This window comes from Hyperolius riggenbachi, chromosome 1 (genome assembly GCF_040937935.1).
Source record: "Hyperolius riggenbachi isolate aHypRig1 chromosome 1, aHypRig1.pri, whole genome shotgun sequence".
Classification (NCBI taxonomy): Eukaryota; Metazoa; Chordata; class Amphibia; order Anura; family Hyperoliidae; genus Hyperolius; species Hyperolius riggenbachi.
The window spans coordinates 212,782,065-212,809,901 of NC_090646.1; the positions used below are offsets into that span (position 1 = coordinate 212,782,065).

Here is a 27,837-nt window from a genome sequence, read left to right on the forward strand (position 1 = left end):
TGTTAATTATCTGTATTGCCTTGTTCTGTCTATCTGTTGCGATTGTCTTGTCACCAGCAGCGGTCGACAGGAAATAGTTCTGTCTGTTGGGATCGCATTCGCCCTAGCGGTAGTGGCGGTGGTTCCTTCTGTACTCTGTCTGGGAGTGTAGGCCAGAGCTGGGGTTGCTACTGGTTACTCCTTCTGTCTGTCTTGTCTGGAACGAACGCTTGCTGTAGGTTCGGTGAGGTAACCGTTTAGCAAGCGTTCGCGTTCTCTATTCATTTTCGTGGTACATTGGTTAGTTAGGGTTGGCGCGTTTTGTCTGTTGCGCTTCTCGTGCGGAGACCGCGCCATTAGCGTGTTTTGTCGCTGTTGCGCTTCTCCTGCGGCGACCGCACTTAGCGAGTGCGTTTGTTATTTTCCTTGGCGTTCTGATCATTATTGTTTGCTGTGTCTTCCTATTACACCTATGCTCTGTCTTTACTCGGTCTTGTGTGGCTGTTGGCAATCGTCATTCTTGCGATTGCGTTTCCACTTGGTTTCCGCTGTTGTGTGTTCACCGTCGCCGGGAGGCGACTAGATTGGTGGACACACATACATTCTGTCTCTGTGCTCACTTTCTCTCTACAGGTGCATTGCACCAAAGCTGGGTTCTGTTGTTTTATATGCTTGTGATGGATTTCCCACGGAGATAGTTCCACATTCGTTACAAAAATGCACTATAAATTACTTTTTCTCCTATGTTCCTGCCCCTTACAGTAGGCAGTAAAAAGCTGACTGATCTTGGACTAGTCTATCTCCTCATGGAAAATTCTCAGTATTTTGATGATGTTGGGTGGCCTGCCCAGAGCAGGATCATCCAAAAGGAAACCTAGGCAGGTGCCTAATGGGTATTAAGGGGCCCAGGTCACCACCACCTCTGATCCCTTACCAACAACAGGTTACAAAAGGGCCATAAGGGAGAGCCAAAGCTACTACCTTACCCCGGGCCCGAGTTCACCTTAATCCATCGTTGGGACTGCCTACTGCTTTGCTCACTGTTTGGCAGTTGAATTGAGCAACTGCAGTTCGGTTAGTGTTTTTGAAACAAATACCTTGAGAATCCCCATGAGGCGATGGACTAATCCAAAACCTGCCTACTAAAGGTGACAGAAACTAAGTAGAAAGTACATAACGAGAAGTTTTTGCACAATTTACTGCTATGGAAAGTTAAGTTAAGGCCTTAAGGTGCGTACACACGCACTACAGCAGCCAACGACTGGTTTGTCGGCACCTCCTGCTAGGCAGACTTTCAGCAGACTGTAGTGCGTGTGTATGCACTGTCGGCGGACTGATAAGGCTGTTCCTGAACGATCCGCCCGGGGGATTGATAGGGCTGGATCGTTCAGGAACAGCCTTATCAGTCTGCCGACAGTGCATACACACGCACTACAGTCTGCTGAAAGTCTGCCCAGCTGGAGGTGCCGACAGACCAGTCGTTTGTTTCTGTAGTGCGTGTGTACGCACCTTAAGGCTACTTGTATAGTGACATAATTGCATAGCAAACATGATGCTATTATATATTGTAATGGGACATTCACATTGATGCTATAACAGTGCAGTGGAATCCATCAGAATAACACAAGACATCCTGTGCATCCAAAAGATGTGCGCATTTACTTAAAACTAATTAAACCCTGTCTGATTGCTTTCACAAAGTTGGTTTATTTTGTAAACAGATTTAGGTATCAAACAACCCTATTTCCTCACATTTCCACCATTCTCTCTCTTACCTGATCTACCACAAGTCTGTTAGTGTATAGCCATTGGAAAATGACTGTTTTATGTCTTAAAGGGAACCTTAACTGTAGAAGAAAAAAACAGGTTTAAAGTGAGTGTTTACCAATTTAAAAATAAAAAAGTTGGATACTCACCTAAGGAGAGGGAAGGCTCGGTCCTAATGAGCCTTCCCTCTCCTCTCCCGGTGCCCGGTCCCGCGCAGGATCCCCCGTGGCAGTATTCGACCAGTTCGGTCAAATACTGCCACTTCCGCATGCCGAAGGGAGCTTTCGGAAGCCTTCGGGAACACTCGGGCTCCCGAAGACGAGACGCTCCTTACTACGCATGCGCGAGCGCCCTCTATGACGCACTCGCGCATGCGTAGTATGGAGCGGCCCGTCTTCGGAAGCCCGAGTGCTCCCGAAGACCTCCGAAGTCCCTGCGGCGACGGACGCAAACGAAGGAGCCAGCGCAGCACCGAGGGCACCGGGAGAGGAGAGGGAAGGCTCATTAGGACCGAGCCTTCCCTCTCCTTAGGTGAGTATCCGACTTTTTTATTTTTAAACTAGTACCCATTGGCTTTAACTTACCTAGGGCTTCTACCAGCCCGCTGCAGCCGCCCTGTGCCCGCGCCATAGCAAAGCAATCCTCTGGTCCCTGGCAGCGACCCTCATTCACTTGGATGCGTGATCCTGATCCGCGTGCCTCCTAAACGTGCTCCCATTGACGGGAGCGCTCTGCACATGCTCAGTACGAAAACACCTCTACTGCACTAATGTGGCCATGCATGTGCAGTGGCCCAGCAACTCACCAGTCGGAAGAGTGTCACTGCGGGGCACTGGAGGGACACTTAGTGACAGTGTGGGCACAGGGTGGCTGCAGGGGTCTGATAGAAGCCCCAGGTAAGTTAAACCCATTTTTTATTTTTCTACAGTTAGGTCTCTTTAAGAGCACATCAGAACAAAGTAATCAAAAATATAATGTTTGTTATTAAATCCTTACAATATATCGACCTGAGCTGATAACAAAAGATATTTCTCAGTAAAATTGTAATTTACCTTTCAGGATCTCTCTCTTTTTTAATAGTTTCCTATATGGCTTCCCTGGGGATGTGTAGGATTTATCTGACCTATGCTCTTCAAGACTGTTCTGATGACAGAGACCAGTTCCTGTCACTGGCTTCCTGCCTGTAATGTCTCTTCTCCTGTTGGTCTTGAAGAATTCCTCCTGACCTTATCAGGTTTAATGCTAGCTAGTCTGAGCCTGTTGATTTGAGTGTGGCAGTGTGAGGGGAAAGGGTGATATACAGCAGAAGGCAGAACAGGTGGGGACCCAAACATGCCCTCAGTCAGGGCTGCAGTGCAGGAAATATTTATGACTGCCTGTCATCCTCTCTCATGCCAGGAGCCGCTTACCAAGCCAGGTTTCCCTTGCATGTATATAAATACAGCAATATCTGAAGCCATATACTGTATATTAAAAGTTGGGATGGTACATTTAACTCAAGCTTGGACTGAAAAAGAATTTTTATGCTTTTTATGGAACATTATTTCAGATTTCTCGTATAAAGTTGTGCATAAAAAAGTTGTTTTTGCAAAATGAAAAAGGAAAATACTTGCTGCACTAATTCTTATTATTATTGATTTTTAAAGCGCCAATATATTCTGTGGCGCTGTACAAAGTAAGTAAACAAACATGGGGTACATAGTAATACAGACAATAGTGTACACCGATTACAGGATATATAATTAGTGACAAAATACAAAAATGATACAGAATTGGTAATGACAGTGATAAAAGTAACATGAGAAATAAAATGTATATTCATTTATTAAGACACAAAGGGAGAAGAGAGCCCTGCCCTTGCGAGCTCACAATCTAAAGGGAATGGGGGGGAAACAAGAGGAGGGGTTGTATGCAACAAATATATAGAGACAGTGTGTTTTAGGATACCTAGTAGGAGTACAATTTGGTCTAAGGACAAAGGGAAGTGGCCTAAGGTAGCACATGCTTGTCGGAACAAAGGTAACAGAGGTTGGCGAGTGACGGATGTGTTGGGGGAGGGCATTCCAGAGGAGGGGTGAAGCGCGTGCAAAATCTTGTAAACGTGAATGTGAGGAGGTAATTCTAGAGGAGGACAACAGAAGATCATGTGCAGATCTGAGATTACGATTGAGTTGGTATCTGGATATTAGTGTGGATATGTACTGGGGAGATAGAGCGTGGAAAGCTTTGTAGGTTAGGGTTCAGAGTTTGAACTGGATTCTCTGGTTAATTGGCAGCCAGTGAAGAGCTTGACAGAGAGGGTCAGCAGAGGAAGATCGAGAAGAAAGATGAATGAGACAAGCAGCTGAGTTCAGTACCGACTGGAGTGGGGCCAGTCTGTTAAAAGGTAGTCCACAAAGTAGTATGTTACAGTAGTCCAAATGAGATATTATAAGAGCATGTATTAATATTTTAGTTGTGTCTTGAGTGAGAAAAGGTCGGATGCAAGATATATTTTTGAGTTGGAGATGACAGGAGCTGGTTAGGGAGTGAACATGAGGAATAAAAGAGAGAGATAAGTCGAATATAACCCCCAAGCACTGTGCTTTGGGAACTGAACGGGAGTGTTATTAACATTTATTGTTACTTCAGGCAGAGAGGTGGACAGAGACGGTGGAAAAATGATTAGTTCTGTTTTACTCATATTAAGTTTTAAGAAGCGAGAAAACATGATGGAGGATATAGCAGACAAGCAGTAAGGAACACGTGTGAGGAGGGAGTTAAGGTCTGGGGCCGAGAGGTACAGTTGTGTATCGTCTGCATAAAGGTGGTATTGAAACCCAAAGGAGTTGATTAAGTCACCAAGGCCGTGCATGCAGATGGAAAAGAGGAGGGGGCCGAGAACAGAGCCTTGAGGAACCCCGACAGACAAAGCATGAGGAGAAGAGATCTGATCTGAGTAAGAGACTGAAGGACCTTCCAGAGAGGTAGGAACAGTGGCGGCTCCAGGAATTTTTTTTAGGGGGTGCTATGCAGGTGCTGGACCAATTTCCGGGGGAGCTGACGACCTGCGGCAAAAAATGGGTGTGGCTACAACCTGCGGCGAAAAAAATGGCCGTGGTCATGACCGGATGAGGGCGGGGCTGACTGTAATTTAAAGTGAACCCAGGGTGAGAGTGATATGGTGGCTGCCATATTTATTTCCTTTTAAACAATTCTAGTTGCCTGGCAGCCCTGCTGATCTATCTGGCTGCAGTAGTGAACTGAATTACACCAGAAACAAGCATGCATCTAATCTTGTCAGTTCTGACAATATTGTCAGAAACCCCTGACCTATTGCATGCTTGTTCAGGGTCTATGGTTGAAAGAATTAGAGGCAGAGGACCAACACGGCAGCCAGGCAGCTTAAAAGGAGATAAATATGGCAGCCTCAATATTATTCTCACCTCGGGTTCCCTTTAAAAGTGCAACGCAAAGACAGAGGGCCCAAGTTTTGGTGACCCTTTCCCCAGAAAATTCACATAATTGTGCAGGTGTTCTCAAGAAAATACACGTAATGTGAGCAGATTTAAACAAAAAACACGTGCAATAACCCCAATATGCACAACCGTTATCAGATATGACCCCAATATGCACAATCGTTATCAGATATGACCCCAATATGCACAATCCTTATCAGATATGACCCCAATATGCACAATCCTTATCAGATATGACCCCAATATGCACAATGCTCAGCAGTTCTGACCCCAATATGCACAATGCTCAGCAGTTCTGACCCCAATATGCACAATCCTCAGCAGATCTGACCACAATACGCACAATGCTCAGCAGTTCTGACCTCAATATGCACAATGCTCAGCAGTTCTGACCCCAATATGCACAATGCTCAGCAGTTCTGACCCCAATATGCACAATGCTCAGCAGTTCTGACCCCAATATGCACAATGCTCAGCAGTTCTGACCCCAATATGCACAATGCTCAGCAGTTCTGACCCCAATATGCACAATGCTCAGCAGTTCTGACCCCAATATGCACAATGCTCAGCAGTTCTGACCCCAATATGCACAATGCTCAGCAGTTCTGACCCCAATATGCACAATGCTCAGCAGTTCTGACCCTAATATGCACAATGCTCAGCAGTTCTGACCACAATCAGCAGCACCACCTGAAAAAGAAAAACCCATTTACTCACCTAGTCAGAAGACCTCCTGTTCTGATCTCCTCCTCTCTCGACCTCCTTGTGGCGCGCAGCTCCCACGATCCTCTTCCTTCATGCGACTTCCTGCCTGCAGCTTGCATTACCCGGCGAGCAGGGCTACGGGAAAATGGCTGCCCGAAGCCCTGCACTGCAGACTCAAAGTCTGCAGAGCAGGGCTTCGGGCGGCCATCTTACCGTAGCCCTGCTCTGCTGCTCCGGGCTGCCGCTGTGAACTGACTCGGCGTCTCTTAGACGCCTGAAGTCAGTTCACGCCAGGGGGTGCTTTGGGGGTGCTTGGACAATTCTAGGGGGTGCTTGAGCACCCCCCTGGCGCCGCCACTGGGTAGGAAGATAACCATGAGAGAGCGAGGCCCTTTATGCCTACATTTGCAAGTATCTGTAGGAGTAAGGTGTGGTCGACAGTATCAAATGCTGATGACAGGTCAAGAAGGATGAGTATGGAAAATTGACCTTTGGTTTTGGCTGTAAGAAGGTCATTGGCCACTTTGGTAAGGGTAAGGTAGTGATTACATCTTCATCCTTTCCGAAATGACCAGCAGCTGCAGGCAAGATTCCAGTCAGGTTCAATTGCAGCACCCCTCCTTTGAGCATGCAGAGGGGTGACTTCCTAACAACATGCCTGGTACACACGATGCAATTTTCCCTCAGATTAACGGGCAAATTGTTTATTTCCATCAGAACTGATCTGATTTCCGATCGCTTTTCTGATCCATTTTGTTTAGAAATGACCGGAAAATCGATCAAAAAAAGATCAGAACTCAGATCTGACCCACCAGAAATAATCGCTTTGACCACAAATCTGACGGAAAATTGCATTGTGTGTACCAGTCAATAAATAGCCCATTATGGCCGTCATTCACCAGTTGGCAGGTGTGGTTTCACACTGTCTACAAATGAGCAAGCAGGCAGCTCTAGGTTCCTAAAGGCCTATACCCACCTTGTGATTTTGTGTGCAATTCTTCAGACGACCAGCAATTTATTTTTTTGAGCGACAAGCAATCGTTTCCGTGATCTCGCAATGTCGGTACGAGTGCAAGATTAGCGGACAACGCTTAGCGATGCACGGCGTTAACGACCATCACGGCAGATCGTATCTTTAAGAACACCGACATGACTCCTGCACAAGGTGCCGTAATCGCTTAAACTCTCATTCACGCCCGTTGTGTGACTTTGCGTATTCCGACTGGCCGCAGAGAACGGGGCGGCTACTGGAAGATCTAGGAGGTTTTGGACTGCGGCGAGGGAGCGATCTGTGCTGAGGGGGCAGAAGGAAGCCCCAGTATGTATAAAACTTTTGCTTTCCATCGTCTCAGGTACACTTTATGGAGGACATGAGGATCTATGAATTAGTGCAGCTGATATTTTATTTTTCCATTTGTCCTCTATGACAGGGCAGGGAGATTTCTCCTCCCACCTAAAAGAGACAAAAAAACACAGCAGAGTTTAATGCTGGGAATACACGGGTCGACCCGGCGGCTGATTAGCCGCCGGATCGACCCCAGCCGCGTCCCTGCTCGTCCACGTGAATTGATTACCGCTCGTCCGTGCCGGCGCTTCCTTTATCAGCGCTCGATTCCCTGCCATTGTCCACCGGCGGGGATCGAGCGGGCGGGAGTCGAGCGGCTTGATCGGGCCAGCTGAATATTATCAGCTGGCCGGATCAGCTGGTCGATACATGGTACAGAAACGTACCCTGTATCCCCAGCATAAAAGCTTCACCCTCACACAGGATTCCCCAGTGCTTTTCCTGTCCATTTTAATGTTAAAGACAATGGAACGTTTTTCTGTTAAAGCAGAATTGTTACCTTAAAAATCAAATTTCAACAGCAACTGGTCTGAGTGTATTAACTGATTAAGATGCTAATCCTGCATTCAAAACTTTTTCTGCTGTTATGGTTTGGAGTTCTCACATATCTTAGGAGCACTGGCACTTTACGCATATTGTTCTAAATATATATATATTACAGTATAAAATAAATATATATATATATATATATATATATTTATTTATTGTATTTATAAAGCACCAACATATTACGCAGCGCTGGACATTAGTTTAGGTTACAGACAATATTTAGGGGTGACATACAGCAATATGACAATACAGGAATACAAGAAAAACCAGATCACGCAGCACAGTATGAGTACAAGGTAATGCTTAGTCAGTCACTGGATGGAGCATAGAGATTAAGGCAAGTTAGGTTCACTCAAATGCATAGCATCTGTGCACAGTAATGGAGGTGCATGATCAGGTAGGACACAAAATGAGGAGGACCCTGCTCAAAGGCTTACAATCTAGAGGGAGAGATAGGGACACAAAAGGTAGGGGACCAGAGTTCAGCTGTGGATTTAGAGCACTTGTGAGGGGTAGTAGGGCAGAGTGAAAAGGTGAGTTTTGAGGGCCTTCTTGAAGATGTTGAAGGAGGGGGCTTCCCTAATGGGTGCTATTACTTTATAGCCTCTTGATAACAAACACATTTTCTTTTTTTGTCTTTTCTTTAAAGGATACCCAAAGTGACATGTGACATGATGAGATAGACACGGGTATGTACAGTGCCTAGGACACAAATAACTATGCTGTGTTTTTTTTTCTTTCTCTGCCTGAAAGCGTTAAATATCAGGTATAAATGCATCTTCCTGCTAGGCATGTGTTATCAAGTAACCAGCCGGTGCCAGACTGGACGGTATGCTCATTTGGGCAGGACTCTCCTACTACTGCATGCTTTATTTTCTGACTGATGTGCAGTTATGCTTTGATCTATACTATATTTATCTGTACCACACCACAGAATATTTTGGCAATATATAAATCCATAAAATTAATAACAACCTATTGCTCATGTGCACTGAAACAAATTGAAGTTCATATCTGTTTGAACATGTACATGATATTTGGTCTAAATTTGAACACTGTCTATTTTGAGAAACCAGTACTGGCAACCCTGCCAAGGACATTTATCTAAGAGGAGGAAATAAATGCTCTGTTTTACAGCTCAAACTCACATTTCCGTTCCATTGTTTTATTTTACAATTTTTTTTAGTATTCTAAATGCATCTAAGAAAATAAAAGAATGGACGGGCATATTTTCCTTTGAAGGTCACATAGCAAAAGAAGAAAGTGAAAAGTTTGTCAAATTTTAGATCATTTAAATGAATTTATATCATTAGTGGCTTTAATTAAAGAGGAATTTTACTGAATAGAACTTAAAGAGAACCCGAGGTGGGTTTGAAGAATATTATCTGCATACAGAGGATGGATCTGCCTATACAGCCCAGCCTCTGTTGCTATCCCAAACCCCCCTAAGGTCCCCCTGCACTCTGCAATCCCTCATAAATCACAGCCACACTGCTGACAAACAGCTTGTCAGAGCTGGTTGTGTTTATCTCTATAGTGTCAGTCTGCTGCTCTCCCCGCCTCCTGCAGAACTCTGGTCCCCGCCTGCATCCCTTCCCTCCCTGCTGATTGGAGGGAAGGGACAGGGGCAGGGACCAGAGCTATGCAGGAGGAGGGGGAGCAGCTGAGACTGACACTACAGATGTAAACACAGCCTCACAGCACGGCTGTGATTTATGAGGGATTGCAGAGTGCAGGGGGACCTTAGTGGGGTTTGGGATAGCAACAGAGCCTGGGCTGTATAGGCAGATTGAGCCTCTGTATGCAGATAACATTCTTTAAACACACTTCGGGTTCTATTTAACCACTTGAAGACCCACCCTTTACCCCCCCTTAAGGACCAGCGCTGGTTTGATTGATCTGTGCTGGGTGGGCTCTGCAGCCCCCAGCACAGATCAGGGTGCAGGCAGGGAGATCAGATTGCTCCCCCTTTTTTCCCCCCTATGGGGATGATGTGCTGGGGGGGTCTGATCTCTCCTGCCTGCTGTGGGTGGCGGGGGGGGGCACCTCAAAGCCCCCCTCCGCGGCGAAATTCCCCCCTCCCTCTCCTACCTGCTGCCTCCCCCGGTGATCGGGGCTGCACAGGACGGCTATCCGTCCTGTGCAGCCAGTGACAGGACGTCCCGTCACATGGCGGCGATCCCCGGCCGCTGATTGGCCGGGGATCGCCGATCTGCCTTACGGCGCTGCTGCGCAGCAGCGCCGTACAAATGTAAACAAAGCGGATTATTTCCGCTTGTGTTTACATCTAGCCTGCGAGCCGGCATCGGCGGCCCGCAGGCTATTCACGGAGCCCCCTGCCGTGATTTGACAGGAAGCAGCCGCTCGTACGAGCGGCTGCTTCCTGATTAATTAGGCTGCAGCTGGCGACGCAGTACTGCGTCGCTGGTCCTGCAGCTGCCACTTTGCCGACGCACGTTATGAGTGTGCGGTCGGCAAGTGGTTAATAATAAATGTGCTTATTTTTACAGTATTACTTTATAAATTATCCAATGTTTGTTCTCTTTAAAATCTCTCTTCACCCTGGTTTACATTCTTACATTTACAGGTGGCAACATCTTTGCTTCTGGCAAGGTGCATCACTGCGGGATGTTTGTTTGTTGTGTGTTCCAAAGCATGGCTGGATTTATTATACTTTTTAGGCCCCTAGGCCAAATATGTCGGGGCTTCCCTTCCATGTGCAGCAGTGCCCATCCCGTTCCATGTGCAGCCCCCTCTTCCATGTGATCATGCATGTACTGCAGCCCCTCTCTTTCATGTAAAGCTCCTGGGGGCATCCCCTTTTCATGTATTGCTCCCCATATGCAGCCATCTCTTTTATGCTGGGTACACACTATGAGATTTCTGGCCAATTTACTGTCGAATCGATTACTTCCGTATAGCGAAATTGCCACCACTGCAATGTTTGCAGACGTGCAGAAAATCCCCTCTGGTGTCACAAGATACTGTCAATCACTCCATACGATTTGCACCATCTAAAATTGGTTCTTTATTAGGCTTTTAAAAGATCACAACATTTTAAAAATTCATCTGTGGGTAGGTAAAAAATGATGACGCACCGGAGTTTCGGTCCATTCTCGGTCCTTTTTCAAATCAGGACAGACCCACATTAAACCTTTTAATGTGGGTCTGTCCTGATTTGAAAAAGGAGTGATAGATTGATTACTTCCAACATGTCCGATTTGTTTTCCAATTGATTCCCGAGCATTTTCCGATCGATTTCCTATTAAAGTTAACGTAAATCAATCGGAAAATTCTCGGAAAGCGATCCGAAAGCAAATCGGACATGTTGGAAATAATCGATCTGACAGTAAATCGGCCAGAAAATCTCATAATGTTTACCCAGCATTATATGTAGCTACTCCTGTTTTACTTCCAGGTCCCCCCTTGGGCTGCAGCTTCCCAAGGTCGAGGCCTTTGTAGCCTTTCCAGAAATGCATTCCTTTTCCAAAGTAAACATAAACAACACCTGGGCCCATATGCAATTAACTTTTTCTACCAAGGGATAATTTTTCATTAAAAAAAAAAAAACTTTTCAGAATTTTGCAATTAAAAGGGTACCAAAAAAGTAAAAAGTACTATTAATAATTTCAAGTATTTTCTTGATGGCTGGGGGTTAAAAAGAATTTTATTGAAAAGCTGTCATCACCTAGGAGAAAACTCATAAAAACAAGGTTTTTGCATAGAGGCCCTGGTCTCCCAGGGTACTCTGGTGTAGAATGCTGTAATATCATAGCCTAGGCTAAACTTTACTGGGATGGTAGGGCTAAATACCAATATACAGCAGTAAATTATCCTGGGTTTTGCCAAAACCACATAATGTAAAATTGGGTATCCTGAATAATGCATTACATTCTGCTTTATGTTGTTATGGCGCCTTTTTAACTATATTATGCAGTGTACAAATCCAGTTTACACTTTGAGATTTGTTATGGTTAGTAATGCTACTATTGTAAAGAAACTACCTGAAGAAAAGTCAATCATTTGACACAGTGCTCATTTCAGATAACTGGCCGCTTCTATTTAAGTAGGAGTTGCTTCCCTAACAGAGAGGATCAGCCAACCCTGCCCACCGTTTTCCTCTGCTGCTGAGAGATGAACTCTCTGAGGCCAGTACTGCAGCTCAAGCAAACTATTTCTTGCATGGGAGAGTGAGTTAATATTCATTTAGCGCTACTGTCTTAAAGGGTACCTGAACTGACAATTAGCATGATATAAATAAAAGTACCAATGCTAGTAAAATGCTGCCTGTTTCTTTTTTATTCATTGCAGTGGAACAAAACCATATATTCAAATGAGGTAGTTGAATGCTGCTGCTCTCCTGAAAAGTAAACAGTTAAGAACTTGTATCTGGCTGAACAAGCACTGCTGATAACAGGAGTGTGACAGAGGATGCACGTGGTGCATGCTCAGTAGCCACCCGGCTGAAAGAGTGGCACTGTGGGTGACTGGAGCATCAGCAGGGAACCGGAGGAACCTTGAGGACCGATGGGGGACAGGATGTCTGCAGGGGGATGGTAGTAGCCCCAGCTAAGTGAAACTTAAAAAAAAAATAAAATACATTGTAGATCGCCTTTAAAGGGAAATATATACAGCAGCCCCCATATCCCTCTCAGTTCAAGCATTTAGCTTGTGATCATCATTTTCTGGATTTTCTGTTAATTCTGGGACTCAAGCCTCATACACACGTTAAATGTCATCTTTAACCTATTTTGGTTCCTGGACATAGAAACTACGTCCAGGAACCATACGCGCTACCGCGCGCTCCCGCGGCCGATCACGCGCGTGCACGTGCGCTCCCGGCCCACAGTTCGTTAGCCAGGCAATCAGTGAATCGGGCTATGGTGCCCGATCACTGATTGCTCTCCCCCGCTGAAAAAGCGACAGCTTCTCTCGGAAGCTGCGCCTTTTCTGGCTGTTACCTCCCCCATGCGTCGCTCTAAGCGTGTGTTACGCTTAGGCTCAACACACACCATACAATCTTGGTTGTTCAATCGTACCACTTTCATGTAGTATAAGATCTTATCCAATCAATCATTCAAGGTATTTTCAATCTGTTGACCCTTATACTAAATACATTTGGTAAATCTGTACAACCAAGATTGTATGGTGTGTGTTGAGCCTAAGAGTGACGTCATGTAAACAAACTCATGGCCGCCATCTTGTGGCCAAAAAGTAATACTACAACTAAAAGTAAAAAAAAAATGAAAATTAACACACACTAACATTATAAACCTATTGTTTACCTCCCACCCTCCCAAAACTACCCAAATAAAATGTTTACTATAAAAAAAAAAAAAATTACAATAAAAAAAAAATGTAAATATTTACCTAAGGGTCTAAACTTTTTAAATATCAATGTAAAGATGAAATATTTCTATATTTTTTTATTTTAAACTTGTAAATAGTGATAGATGCAAAACGGAAAAAATGCACCTTTATTTCCAAATAAAATATTGTCGCCATACATTGTGATAGGGACATAATTTTAACGGTGTAATAACCGGGACATATGGGCAAATACAATATGTGAGTTTTAATTATGGAGGCATGTATTATTTTAAAACTATAATGGCTGAAAACTGAGAAATAATCAATTTTTTCCGTTTTTTTCTTATTCTTCCTGTTAAAATGCATTTACAGTAAAGTGGCTCTTAGCAAAATGTACCCCCCAAAGAAAGCCTAATTGGTGGCGGAAAAAACAAGATATAGATCAGTTCATTGTGATAAGTAGTGATAAAGTTATAGGCTAATGAATGGGAGGTGAACATCGCTCAAGTGAAAACGACGGAACGCGAATGGGTTAACCACTGCTACTCCATCGTTTGACATTTTAGGGCACCAGCGCTATTTGCAACCAATCAGCATAGGCGCTAGTCTGGTTTAGAGGAACCAACAGGGAACCTCAGTGGAAAATTCTAATAACGTAATTGGGTGGACAGCACCCTCTTGAGCTTAGTTTTAGATAGGTTGTAGCAAACTACGCCCACACTATTCAGCCACTGACAATGCTTCATGCTGTAGAGGGTGCTGTGAGTGGAGAACTGCTCCCTATGAGGTTTCCTGCTGGGTTCCCTAAGCGAGACTAGCACCTCAGCATGTGTTGCTTAATGGAAAGGGCAGGAGGGACAATGAGGTGACGTCCTGCAAGATAAGTGAATATAGAAACCAATGTGCTCAGTTATGGATAGCTAGAAAACCCCCCAGTATTAGGTAGCCAGATTTGATACTCACCTAAGGAGAGGGAGGCTCTGGGTCCCATAGAGCACTCCCTCTCCTCTCCTGATGCCCGCTGCTGTCCTGGCTCCCCCATAGCGGTATTCGACTGTTTCGGTCAAATACCGCCGTCCCCCGGCCGAAGGGAGGCTTCGGAAATGCTTCGGGAGCCCGAGTGCTCCCGAATACGGGCTGCTCCACACTGCGCACGCGCCCTCTATGACGCACTCGCGTGTGCGCCACCTGTCTTAGGGAGGACTCGGCTCCCGAAGTCCCCTCGGCGGGGGATACGAACGGAGGAGCCAGCGCAGCACCGGGGGCACCGGGAGAGGAAAGGGATGGCTCATTAGGACCGAGCCTTCCCTCTCCTTAGGTGAGTATCTTCCTTTTTAAAAAAATAAAAATAAAATGGGGTTACATTAGCTTTAAATAAGGGACCCTTAACTCAACCCCCCCCCCCCATGAGTTTCACTTGCCTGGGGCATCTACCAGACCCCTGCAGCCGTCCTGTGCCCTCGCAGTCACTCATGGCTCCAGTCCCCCGCTGCCAGCTAGTTTCGCATTCCCGCTGGTGCAGGAGGCTATCGCGGACATTAACAAGTACATTTGTATGCGTTACAGGTGCAATGTACGCATGGTGGCCGGCCGACTCCCAGTCGGCAAAAACGAAACTAGCTGGCAGCGGGAGACCGGAGGAGCCATGAGTGACTGCGAGGGCACAGGATGGCTGCAGGGGGCTGGTAGATGCCACAGGTAAGTGAAACTCATGTTTTCTTTTTTTTTTTTTTTTTGAGTTAAGGTTCCCTTTAAATAGGCGCTTTACATGGCAGCAGACATATTTTGCCTGTGAGCCAGTCTTGCCTTGATAAAGGGGCCCCTCATGGCTCCGAAATGTTGGCTGTATGCTTTTACATGGAAGCAATAGATATTTCTTTGGATGTGCCAGCTCTTTACCTGTTTTGTTTATTAGCCCATCATCTGTGGAGCTGTACATATGCTAGAGTCTCACAATACAGGAAGAAGAGAAAGACAACAGTATTTGTTCACACTGTAAAAGCCAGAGAGCATTTTGCAGTTTAAAAGCCATTCCTAACATTAAGCGACACTTCAATGTGAAATTATTTATTCCGCCATGTGATGTCCCGCTGTCTGCTTCGCTCTTGAGTAATATCCTGTGAATGCTCTGTGGAAGTATTCTAAAATTGTGCTCTTTGTTTGGTGACAATAGGTGCTTAGCACTCAATAAGAGGAGCGTGACGATCAGGAAGTAGCTGCACAAGGCAGGCATATCAAATTCCAGCTTCTAACAAACACCCAGGAGTACAAAGGAAGAGGCAGATATTGCATGGCAGAGCACCACCTAGCCTGCGCATCACCACTTCAAATGATATTGCTGTACATACTAGTTATTCATAGCCTTTACAATGCTGCAGGGCAGAGCTACAGTACTGGAGTCACCATTATATACACAAATGGCACATTTCACTGTAAACATGTACAAAGGTGCATTTAATTTACAAAGTTCTCTACAGACTACAATACATCACAGGACACTGATAATGGCCATAGTCGTTATGATTAAAAATATAATGCCCTGCTTACATACACACTGTCAATAACTGTCACCTGTAGGGATCAGGACCCAATCCTTAGGGTTACAGTTACGTGCATATAGATAGATGGCTATAGTAAGTGACACTATCTGATGCTTTGGGGAGGAAAGGTCGAAATATCGTAGGGCACAATTAAGGGTCTTCCAGCTGGCGGGGTAAAGGGGAATAATGCGTTCTGGCATTGTGGTTGCTTAAAGTGTGCCAGAGCTTGAATATTTAAAAAGATTTTACATATACCTGGTGCTTCCTCCAGCCCCATCCGCTCTGATCGCTCCCACGCCGCCGTCCTCCGCTGGCTGCAGCTTCGGTAACCGGGTCCCCACACTTCCGTCAGTCGGAGGTAGTCTAGCGGAATAGAAGTGCGCTGTTTGCGTATCTCTCAAGCAGCAGCTGGAGAGATACATAGAGGGCGCACTTGTCCTGCGTAGGCTGGCCGCGACTGCCGTCAGTGACGGGTCCCGATTCCCAAAGCTGCGGCCAGCAGAGGACAGCGGCGTGGGAGCGATTGGAGCGGATGGGGCTGGAGGAAGCTCCAGGTATGTATAAAATCTTTTAAAATATTCAGCTCTGAGTCCCTTTAAAGATCTCGTTTGCCAGATACGTAAAGAACACCTGAAGTGAGAGGGATATGGATGCAGCCATATTTATTTCCTTTTAAACAATACCAATTGCCTGGCAGTCCTGCTGATCTTTCATGCATCAAAAGTGTCTGAATCACACACCATGCGGTTAATCCAGACAAATGTCAAACACCTGATCTGCATGCTTATTCAGGGTCTGTGGGTAAACGTATTAGAGGCAGAGGATCAGCAGGACAGCCAGGCATTTGCATTGTTTAAAAGGAAATAAATATGTCAGCCTTTTCTTTAAACAAGCTTGGTGGGCACCTGTGCATTCACTGGATTCTTGGCTGAGATGGCCCCACTTTGACCGCCTTGGCGGAGTTCTGTCTAGCATGTTTATGAGGCTTTTTGCTAATTTTATGTGTATGCGTGGAAAAATATTTAGAACAGAAATGTTTAAATGTCCATATCCTGTCTGTTAAAACACTTGGGGGAAAGCCACAGAGCATTGCAAGTTTGTATATTCACAAAAGCTGCAAACCATTCCATTTGGTTATATTTACATAAATAGCATATTCACTAAAATATGTAAAAGTTTGCATGTGAAGATAACGCACTTAAGTTTTAGCAAATGTGACACAAATTACGTAACGCATGTTTGTGTAACTCTCGCTGTACACACAGCACATGCGTTATTCGTACAATGCACGCTATGCCTTTTGCGTAACGCACGTTGCACAAGCAATGCATGTTTTGTTTGTGTAACATGAGTTACTTAAATTGCATACAGTTTGTTATGTAATTTGCATTACGTCCATAAATATTAATGTGTTTTAGTGAGCTTACTCTATAGAGTATGTTCTGTTATTTTACATGCATTTTACATTGCATTCCAACTTTTTGGAAATAGTGTTGGAAAATATGGTTGTTTGTGCAATGACAGAATATTTCAAACAGTAATTAAACAATAAGACAGGGACAATAAGACACAGAACATTTATATCGTACTATTCTCCTGGCAGATTCAAAGCAACAGAGCTGCAGCCAATAGGACGTGCTCAGTAGCAGTGTTAGGGAGTCTTGCCTGAGGTCTCCTACTGAAATAGGTGCTGGCTTTGAGTCCGCCAGGAGAAAAGCGCGATATAAATGTTCTGTGTTTGTTTGAACAGGAACAGCCGAGATTCAAACCCAGGTCTCCTGTGTCAGAGCACCAGTACACTATCCAGTCACTAAGGGAATGTCTGTCCAACGTCCTCTGAGAGTTACAACTGAACACAGAAGCAATGCAGCAAAGGACATGGAAGAACAAATCAGAGTTACATAATACAAGAAATACCGGTAGGCAGGTGAGCGACACAGCATAAGGGTGTCTATGGAGAAAGAAAAGCAGCAGACAAAGTGTTTCACTGCTTTATAAACTGGATCTTTGTAATATGTGGTTTTCCAAGAGGAACAGTAAGCTAATGAAGGTCACTAATGAGCCACTATTTTTTCTCCCACCTTACCAAATCCATGTAGTAGAAGGGTAAACTGAGTGACTATATTGAATGGATATTAGGGATGGTCGGAAATGTTGATTTCTGATTTCGCTGAAATTCCGATTTCTGCCAATGCCGGTTACCGATGTCGCAGCTTTCTGAGTCTTTTTTTGTCATTTGTTTTGCCTTCTCTGATTGGCCAAATACTTTCAAGTTGACTCTGATTGGTCCAATGCTTCTGAGTTCTGTGACTGGGCTAAAATTACAGAGTTGCGGTAATGCAGTGTTTCCGCAGAAATCCGATTTCCGATTAGAAATGAAATCCAAATGAGCATCCTGGATACTTTATGCAATTTCATATATTACAAAGAAATGGTAAGATTGGACAAAAAAAGATTGGATCATTAGTGGCCACCCTAACATCTCCATTCTATACTAAGGAGGCAGTTTGCGTAACTACAAATTATAGGGCCCCCTTTGGATTCATTTTTCAACGTGGCCCCAAAGCCCCCAGGCATACAGACATGGGTAATAGCATTGTCTGCCATTGATATGAGTGGATATGACAACATACACTGCATACAGAATAAAGTGCAGAAATGACAAGGACACATACACTAGCTGCCCCCCAGCAGAAAACATGTGATGGACAGTGTGACTGTCAGATACACTAATCAAAAAAAGTCTTTGTAGGGTTCTCGTGACCACTGGCGTCACTTCTTGGAAGGGAGGAACTTCACATTATTTGGAGGTGGCACAGATAACAGCGGAAAATGGGGTGGGGGTTGGCTAGGATTAGGCAGGGGTTTAAAAGTTAAATACAGAATATGGTTAGGTTTAGTGATAGTAAAATCTTTGTGAATTACCAATATTCTACTATCGTATTACCCATTGCACAAAAGAAGAATATCTGTATATTTACTAATATTCTACTAGCGGCTTTCCCTGACGGTCAACTTACCATGGCGTCCTTTTTAAATGTATGCCCCGTAGCAGCCACTATGGCATTTTCCTGAGGGTACTGAAATATTTCAAACTATTTGAAGGGACATCCCGTATTCATAGGCGTATCTGCGATCATTCTTCTAGCACTAGGAATCATTTATTTGTGTTGGATGATTTTGGGTGCTAAAGTTGGGGTAACTATATTCCACTATCTCCATTATGAGTGGGCAAAGCGCGCTTTGAAGTCTGGGTAATTTGCAACAAGGAGCAATATAAAATATACAGCTTGTATGTTGAAGTGGAGTCACAAAATATATTAGGATTATTGAGATTTAGGCAAAACCTCAGACAGGTTAACATTCAGTCCTTACAGGGCAGATTTGTTCTACTAGAATTACACAGAACCGTGAAACACTGAAAGGAAAAAAGGTTAAGAGCAAAATTAGCAGTTTTTCCCCAGCCCTTCCAATGAAAGCAGAGCATGAACATATCGCTGTAAAGGCATAGAAGGTCCTTTCACTGCCTTCTATTGAAAGGTTAAAAATGAGTGAGTGACGGAAGTGAACCTGCAGTTTCCGTACACACACAAAAAGTAATGAGGCAGGTAGAAGGGAAGCGATTGCTAGAGGTGTGCTTGCAAAAGCACAGAAGGCAGCCTCTGTCTGGCCTTGCTGAATACTGCTCTGTGCACTTAACTTTCCATACACTAACTAGGCTTAGGCAACCTGTGCCTACCCAGCTGTTGTTGAACCATAATTGCCATCAGGGTGAGAGCTGTTATTCTTACAGTCACATTTCGAAACATAATGCAACTCATTAATTTTGACCATTTGGGCATCCAATAAAAAGCTTGCAGTGCAACATATGCAATCTGTGGACTCTTTTCTTTGGGTTCAGTGTTGATGCCAAGGGTTAGTGTGCACTGACATGCAAGCTTCCATGGAATTTACTAAATCATATTTTTCTCTCACATGTTATGATTACCTTTCTAATTTTTGCCCCTCCCCCCTCAGATGTTGGGGCTCTTATGGTCAGTATGTGACCATTTGGGGATATCTGGGCTGTGGAGTCTACTAAGTATACTTTTATATTTGTGGAAGTACTAGATACTCCTGGAGGTTAGACAAGACAAACAACATTTATATTGCGCTTTTCTCCTGGCGGACTCAAAGCGCTGGAGTGCGCTCAGTAGGCAGTAGCAGTGTAAGGCAGTCTTGGCCAAGGTCTCCTTTCAGAATAGCTGCTGGCTTACTGAACAGGAAGAGCCAAGATTCGAACCCAGGTTGCCTGTGTCAGAGGCAGAGCCCCAGGGGCGTAGCAATAGGGGTTGCAGAGGTTGCAACCGCATCGGGGCCCTTGAGCCTGAGGGACCCTCCCTCAACTGCATTATTAGTTCTCTATTGGTCCTGTGCTCATAATAATCACTTCTATAGATACTTTGAACAGTGGTAATCAGTAACACACTGTTCCCCATCCCCTTCTTGTGCCTCTGACACTGTAGTTGCCATTGGCAGGTTTTCGTGCACCATATCAATTGTTATGTATAGAGTGTTTGGGGGGCCCCAATGCAAAACTTGCATCGGGGCCCACAGCTCCTAAGCTACGCCACTGCAGAGCCCTTAAAGGACAACTGAAGTGAGAGGTATATGGAGGCTGCCATATGTATTTCCTTTTAAACAATACCAGTTGCCTGGCAGCCCTGCTGATGTATGTGGCTGCAGTGGTTTCTCAATAACACCAGAAACAAGCATGCAGCTAATCTTGTCAGATTTGACAGAAACACCTGATCTGCTGCATACTTGTTCAGGATCTAGGCCTATAAAATCAAAAGCAAGAGTATCAGCAGGACTGCAAGGCAACTGGTACCCAAGTCGCCCACATTGGAGCTGTGGAAACAGTTGGACTTTACCAACAGTGCTTCCACAGCCTCAATAGTAGAAACTTTTAGTAGCACCATTACAAATGGATTTCATTCTTCCTATACCACAGGGAGCAGACCTGCAGGTCCATTGGAAACTACAGAGCCATCAATTATACAAAATGACAGTAACTAAATTGACAGACACTTTTATATATGACTTTACCTTGTCCCATATTCTATAATTGTGTTGTAAACTCTCATACTCCGTGGAGGTGGTAAAACTGGTCAGTGATTTGCCAGTCAACTTTGAAGGTGTGTACCGGGCTTAACCACTTCAGGACTCAGCCTTTACCCCCCCTTAAGGACCAGCGCTGATTTAGAAGATCTGTGCTGGGTGGGCTCTACAGCCCCCAGCACAGATCAAACAGGCAGAGCGACCAGATCGCCCCCTTTTTTCCCCACCAGGGGGATGATGTGCTGGGGGGGTCTGATCGCTCCTGCCTGCGTGTGGCTGGCAGGGGGGGCACCTGAAAGCCCCCTCCACGGCAGGATTCCCCCTCTCCCTCTTCTCCCTCCCTGCCCCGGAGATCGGAGGCTGCACAGGAACGGATCTGTCCTGTGCAGCATCTAACAGGCTCCTGCCTGTCATGTGACAGCGATCCCCAGCCGCTGATTGGCAGGGGTTCGATGATCTAGTACAATGCTGCTACTGTTAGCAAGGTTGTAAAAATGTAAACAAAGCGGATTATGTCCGCTTGTGTTTACATTTAGCCTGCGAGCCGCGATCGGCAGCCTGCAGGCTATTCACGGAGCCCCCCGCCGTGAATTGACAGGAAGCAGCTGTTTCCTGATTAATTAGCCGGCGACGCAGATGTGTGTGGCTGGTCCTGCAGCTACCACTTTGCCGACGCGCGTTATGAGTGCGCGGTCGGCAAGTGGTTAAAGGTGTCTACACACATCCAATTATGATTGGCCAATTTTACCACTTCTAATGTAATATGAGGGCCAACAGATTGTGAAAACTAGGAAGAGATTGTACAGCCAGTCATTTGCCAATCAAAATTGGATATGGGTACAGACCTTTTTTGATTGGTCAATGATTGGCTAGTTTTGATACTTCCACGTAGTATGAGTGTTTAGCTATACAATTTTTTTAATGTATTCAAAATATGTTGGCCCTCATACCACATGGAGGGGGTAAAATAACCCAATCATTGACAAATCACAATGAAATGCACCCTCAGCATCTATCGCAGAAGAAAGCGTACAGCCTGGTACACACTTTCAAATAATGATTGGACAATCACTGACCAATTTACCACCTCCATGTAGTATGAGGGTCAACAGATTTTGAATACTATGATCAGATTGTGCAGCTCTCATGCTACATGGAAGTGGTAAAATTAGTCAGTGTTTGGCCTATCAAAATTGTATGTATGTATGCACATTTAGCCTAGCACACACATCCAGATGAAACTCCAGATTAACTGAAAAATAAAATCATCCAAAAAGAAATTATTTATTTAGCGTACCTATCATGTTGTTTTTAGTGTTCACTGTTTGATTTATGAGAAATCAGATATGAAAAAAGAAAATCTTTCTGCTGATTTCCATCTTCACTTTTTTCCTGTGATGGTGATGGTGACATCACTTCTGCCCTTTTCCTTTTTTTTTTTTTTTTTAACCCAGCTCAGTGTTCATTTACTGCTTATTTTACAGATTACTGTCCCTGCCACAGCAAACAGCACTTAGATAAAGTTACATTACTGTGTAAACTCTTCAAAGGAAGGGGGGTTTCAATTACCGTCTGGTCATAGTGTCATTATCTTACCTGAAATGGGAAGTTTCTGTTATTTGTATTTAAGAGTTTTTACTGTAGCAAAAAAAAAAATGTATGGACTTATAGAAAAAAAGGGTACACACACACACACTTTTTAGGCAATTTTATTTTTGGATGTAACAACCCCTTTTAACTACTGAATCTGTTAATAGTGTTTACTATTAATGAAATGTTAATATATTGTTTAGATTTCATAATGATTGCTCATTCTGATAGTTGTGTGTGGCCTGCATTAGAGCCTACTGATAAAAGCAGTAAGAAAAAAAAAAAGATAACATAGATTCAATCTATCAGTCCATGTCCTCCTATATTTCATTTTGGCTTATCTGTCTATCTGCCATATAATTGACTAAACTGGGAGAGGGATGGTTTATTACCTTTACTCTACTTCTTCTTCCTGCTTTATCTAATGCTTACTCAATAATAACAGGTACCTCCTCCTATGTGCCACGTGTGTGTTGACACTGTGTTATCCAGCAGTATTATTAGCTGTTTATCTCTTTGCATAACATGTCGCAGGAAAAAGTTACTAACGGGCACCTGTATGATACATTTCCTAATAGACAACATAACATGCTTGTGACTATGACAGTGCCTGAACTACTTCAGAAACAGGAATGGAAAAGTTATCAGGCCTGTGTTACAAATAGTATTACTATAGGCAGGGGCATAGTTAAAACTTAGGCCCCGTTCACATTACAAACGCGTACGGGCACGTATGCGGAACGCAACGCGTACGAACGCACGCCATCCGCGTTTGTATGCGTTGCGTGGCTGATCCCATCACTGAAAAGTGAATGGGACAGCCACGCGTTTTGGCAAAAAATGCGTGCAGCATGCGTTCCTGGACCGCACAGGTCCGGAACGCATGCAGTGTGAACATCAGACAGTGCACTCTATGCACTGTCTGATGTCGTGCATGTCGGCCACCTGCACGCGTTTCCAAAACGCGGCTGGAAACGCGCTGGGTCCCTTAATAAATGTTTTATCATATCCTGCCACGGTGAAATCCGATTGGTCCATTTTCAAGCTGCATACATTTGCATACTAAATTTGCATAACTGCATTAACTCAGAATTATTTGCCTCTCATTGAGCATCCTTTGAAGCAGGGGTAGGAAACCTATGGCTCGGGAGCCAGATGTGGCTCTTTTGATGGCTGCATCTGGCTCTCAGACAAATCAGTAGTGGTAGATTCACTAAGTTACACTGCTCAAGCAGCGCAGCTTAGTGTGACAGCGCAAGTAACATTTTCAAAGTAGGCATGTTGCTGGCGTAGCATGTACTACTAACTTACTCGCGCTCCCCCCAAAACTAACGGCCACTCCAATTGTACCTGTATTTAGTTTGAAACATATTGTATGGCTCTCTGGGAATTACATTTTAAAATATGTGGCGTTTATGGCTCTCTCAGCCAAAAAGGTTCCTGACCCCTGCTTTGAAGGAATCTGTAATTATACAATGAAATTCTAAGCACATAGAAATTGATTGACTTGGCATATCAGACCATAATCTACTCATGTATGGCAAGATGACCTTTACTTACCTGGGGCTTCTTACAGCCCCACCTATTCTGTCAGGTCCCACGGTGTCCTACAGGCAAATTAAAGTCCGCAAACCACACATGCGCTGTCCTAGTCACGCAATTCAGTGGATGGGAGCCTTCTGCACATGTGCAGTTTATATAGACTTGTAACTGTGCATGTCCTGGCCACAAGAGGGCGACTGAGGAGGCTCGTGGCTGGGACAGAACATGCACAGTAGCCTGTGATTCAGCCAGTCATGGACTTTAATTTGGCTGACAGCAGCACAATGGATCAGACCTGACAGACTAGAGGGGCCTTGAAAAAGCCCCAGGTAAATAAGTCATCTTGTTTCTCCTATATCAGGTACACTTTAACATTCAAAATGTTGCATGCAAAATATTGTTAATTATACCTGTAATTTTAATCCACTGTAATATTACTTCTCTTGTTCTAATGTATTTTCAGGCTGATACCCATATACAGAGATACAAGCATACAAGTTCAGAAACAAAAAAGACAGTCTAGAATTGTCATAATAATGTTATTTAATCAGAAGGTATTTCTCTCCCACAGAAATGCATTTTATAAATTATGCAGTCCACTTTTCTGTTGATAGGTCTCATAAAATGTAATAAGTGAGTCTGGAATTCTTGGGGTGACAACAGACAAAGCTTGGTCAAAATGTTGTCCCATAATGCTCTGGGCCTGAATGTCCTCTTGCAGAGCCAACAGTGCAGCTTCTCGACAAACAGCTGTGATCTAAAAAGTGAGACATAATGTTAGAATGGTAACATAAAAGAATATTTTTTTGCAATGACTTAAAGGAAACTTAAAGGATCAATATTGCAAACATTTGTAAAAATACATATTTTAGCTTCAGTAGAGCCTTAAATCAATGATTCAAAATGTACTGAACTCAAAAGATTAGTATAAAAGAAAGATGCATGGCATTTCTAATGTAAAACACCACAGGAAACTTCCATATTCGTCTTCCTTGAAAGGACAACTATTGAGAAAATGTGTACAATTTTAAAATACATGTGTATTAGTTGTACAGTTGACCCTGCTTGTAAAAATTCAAACCAATCTAACAGATTTTGGACTAGGGCATCTCCTCATGGGAGATTTTGAATACTTTTTCTTATTTTAAAAAACACTGGCTGGAAAGGACCTTTACAATGGTGCTGTAAAGGCAGTCTCCTCCTGTGCACAACATCCTGCCAGTTGGTGGGTGGGTGCCACTGCCACTCAGGTAGTGATTTTGAAAATAAAAGAATTACTGAGAATCTCCCACGAGAATATAGATTACTCCAAAAGCTGTCAGATTTTGTGACAGAAACATAAGGAAAGGATACTCTGGGACAAATGAACAAAGGAAACACAGGAGTAAACTACCTGCATCTACAGAGGGAAATTATATATATATTGTAAAAATTACTGATGTGTAGTGCACAAAGTGCACATTGTTGCATTACTAATTCATGTAAAATTATTATAAGCATGCATTAAAAACAAGCAGCTGAATTAGGGCTTTACGTTAATTTGTTTAAGAAAGAAAAGGCATGACTGTATATCCTCTATTACAAGTCAACTTTGTGTAAAAGTCGACCCCAATATTTGACCCTCTTAAGCTGGAATAAATTCCCTTTGTCCCTACGTGCCCCTCCCAAGTAAGCATGGCCATCTTAAAGGTAACCTGAGATGGAGGAAGAAAAAACACTTATACATACCTGGGGTTTCCTCCAGCCCCCTTCAGGCCAATCGCTCCCTCTAGGTCTCCCCGAGCCACTCTGATCCTTTGCTGGACTGCCCGGTACATCTCAGAAGTCACGCTTATTCATGCATGCGCAGATCGGCCACGTGCACTCTCCCGTTGCTGGGAGTGTTGCACTCCCAGCAACGGGAAGCGAGATGGGGGAGCATGCACAGCCGGACTGTGCATGTGCCGACTGAAGCAGACTGGCGGATTTCCTGGGGTGCATAGCGGAGGATCAAGGTGGCCTGGGAGGGTGTTGAGGGAGCAATCAGCCTAAAGGGGGCTGCAGGAAGCCTCAGGTATGTATGCATTTTTTTCTTCCCTATCTTAGGTTCACTTTAAGCTAAAGGATGCCCACCACTCTCTTCACCCATCTGAATATGCAGAGCGGCCACAGCAGAGAACCAATACCTACTCCAGCAGTTGTCTCCTGGTCACTATGCAACAACATCCCAAAAAAATACAATACTGTATATACAGAGGAATTCTAGTAACCGTCAAAGAATTTGTAATCCTGCCCAATTAGATTTGTATTTCATACAGGAGCTGTATATCTGGAGTTCTACCTTAGTAATGATGGTATTTTTTTTGACACAACTACCGGTATGTTTCTCTTTTACGTTATTTGGATTTAAAGATGAGGGCATTGTGGCTAAAGATACAGCAGTTGGGAATAAGTAGGCAAAAGGGTTTCTTATTGAATTTGGTCTCCCAGCTCCCACGCCTCTGGCCAGCGGAAGCAGACCGAGGCTGGTGTCATTCTAAAGACATAAAGACCCATTGCTGTTGTGAAAAGGGCTTGTTGGATGAAAAGAGATATTGTGGGTTTTCAGTACAGCAAAGAATACAGTGATTGGTATTCACAGAGCGCCTATCCCTGTGAACCAAAGGACCAGCTGAAGCCTATTTGTTTGCCCATTCAGCATATTTTCTGTTTGTTCATTTGCTGTTGCCTTGCTTATGCTATGCTGATGGACGCCAAAGCAGTTAAGTCACATTTTAGGGGATTTAGCAGCATGCGTAGGAAGCTTTCACAGAAAACATGCATGGTTTTAGGTGGCATTGTCATGCAACAAAATTACATTTATTGCCATGCGGCTGCTTTTTACAAGGCCAGTGAAGCTAAAAATCAATACAGAACTCTCGTTGGTGCAAAGAAAATTGTATACAATTCAGTGTTTTCCTGCCCATTCTCTCTCCTTTCAGGCAATGCTTTATATGCCTTAAAGATATGATAAACATTCCATTTTCTCCCTCACTGAGAATGCCTCACTTGACCGCACTGCAGCTCCATCCTCGCTTACTAAGCTAGGACTCATACTGTGGATAGTGATGTGTAACATGAATTAGAGATGAATTCTAGCCTACAATATTGGCAACTTCTGAAGTTATAAACTGAGCCGATCACTTTACTGCTGAATACTGTAACATAAGACGCATAAACACTTCCGAGTGTCCATATCAGGAATGATCATTAACCACTTAAGCCCGAAGGGTTGAAATTTTTTTACATCCGAACAACTTTCACCCCCCATTCATTTGCCAATAACTTTATCACTACTAATCACAATTAATTGATCTATATCTTGTTTTTTCCGCCACCAATTAGGCTTTCTGTGGGTGGTATATTTTGCTAAGAGCCCCTTTACTGTAAATGCATTTTAACAGGAAGAAAAAAATGGAAAAAATTCATTATTTCTCAGTTTTCAGCCATTATAGTTTTAAAATAATACATGCCTCCATAATTAAAACTCACGTATTGTATTTGCCCATATGCCCAAGGTATTTCACCGTTAAAATTATGTCCCTATCACAATGTATGGCGACAATATTTTATTTGGAAATAAAGGTGCATTTTTTCCGTTTTGCGTCCATCACTGTTTAGAAGCCCATAATTTATTAAATCATATTGATATACTCCTTTGACATGCATATTTAAAAAGTTCAGACCCTTAGGTAACTATTTATGTTTTTTTTGTTTTTTTTATTATTGTAATTTTTTTTTTTTTTTAATTTAAACTTGTATGTGGGTATTTTTTGGTGTGGGAGGTAAACAGGGTTTTTTTTAATATATTTATATGTTTAATTTGAAATTTTTTTTTTTCAGGTGTAATTTGCTATTTGGCCACAAGATGGCCAGAATCAAAAAGTCCTGGGAGCGATCGATCTCGCTCCCAGGCAGAAGAAAGGAGCCTAGA

At 43.8% G+C, this 27,837-nt stretch overlaps 1 protein-coding gene and 1 long non-coding RNA gene across 3 annotated transcripts in view; one reads left to right on the plus strand and one right to left on the minus strand.

Annotated features, from left to right (window-relative positions):
• LOC137571241 (uncharacterized) overlaps window positions 1–27,837 on the plus strand; it is a 36,660-nt gene that overhangs the window by 7,356 nt on the left and 1,467 nt on the right. For both annotated transcript variants that reach the window (XR_011031310.1, XR_011031312.1), the window contains exon 2: window positions 8,453–8,492. This is a non-coding gene — a long non-coding RNA (uncharacterized lncRNA). The remainder of the gene's footprint in view (window positions 1–8,452; window positions 8,493–27,837) is intronic.
• Window positions 24,411–27,837, minus strand: part of AFG2A (AFG2 AAA ATPase homolog A) — a 583,775-nt gene continuing 580,348 nt past the window's right edge. The window contains exon 16 of the mRNA XM_068280086.1: window positions 24,411–24,642. Within this exon, the coding sequence (XP_068136187.1) occupies window positions 24,466–24,642 (177 nt within the window). The 3' untranslated portion in view covers window positions 24,411–24,465. The remainder of the gene's footprint in view (window positions 24,643–27,837) is intronic.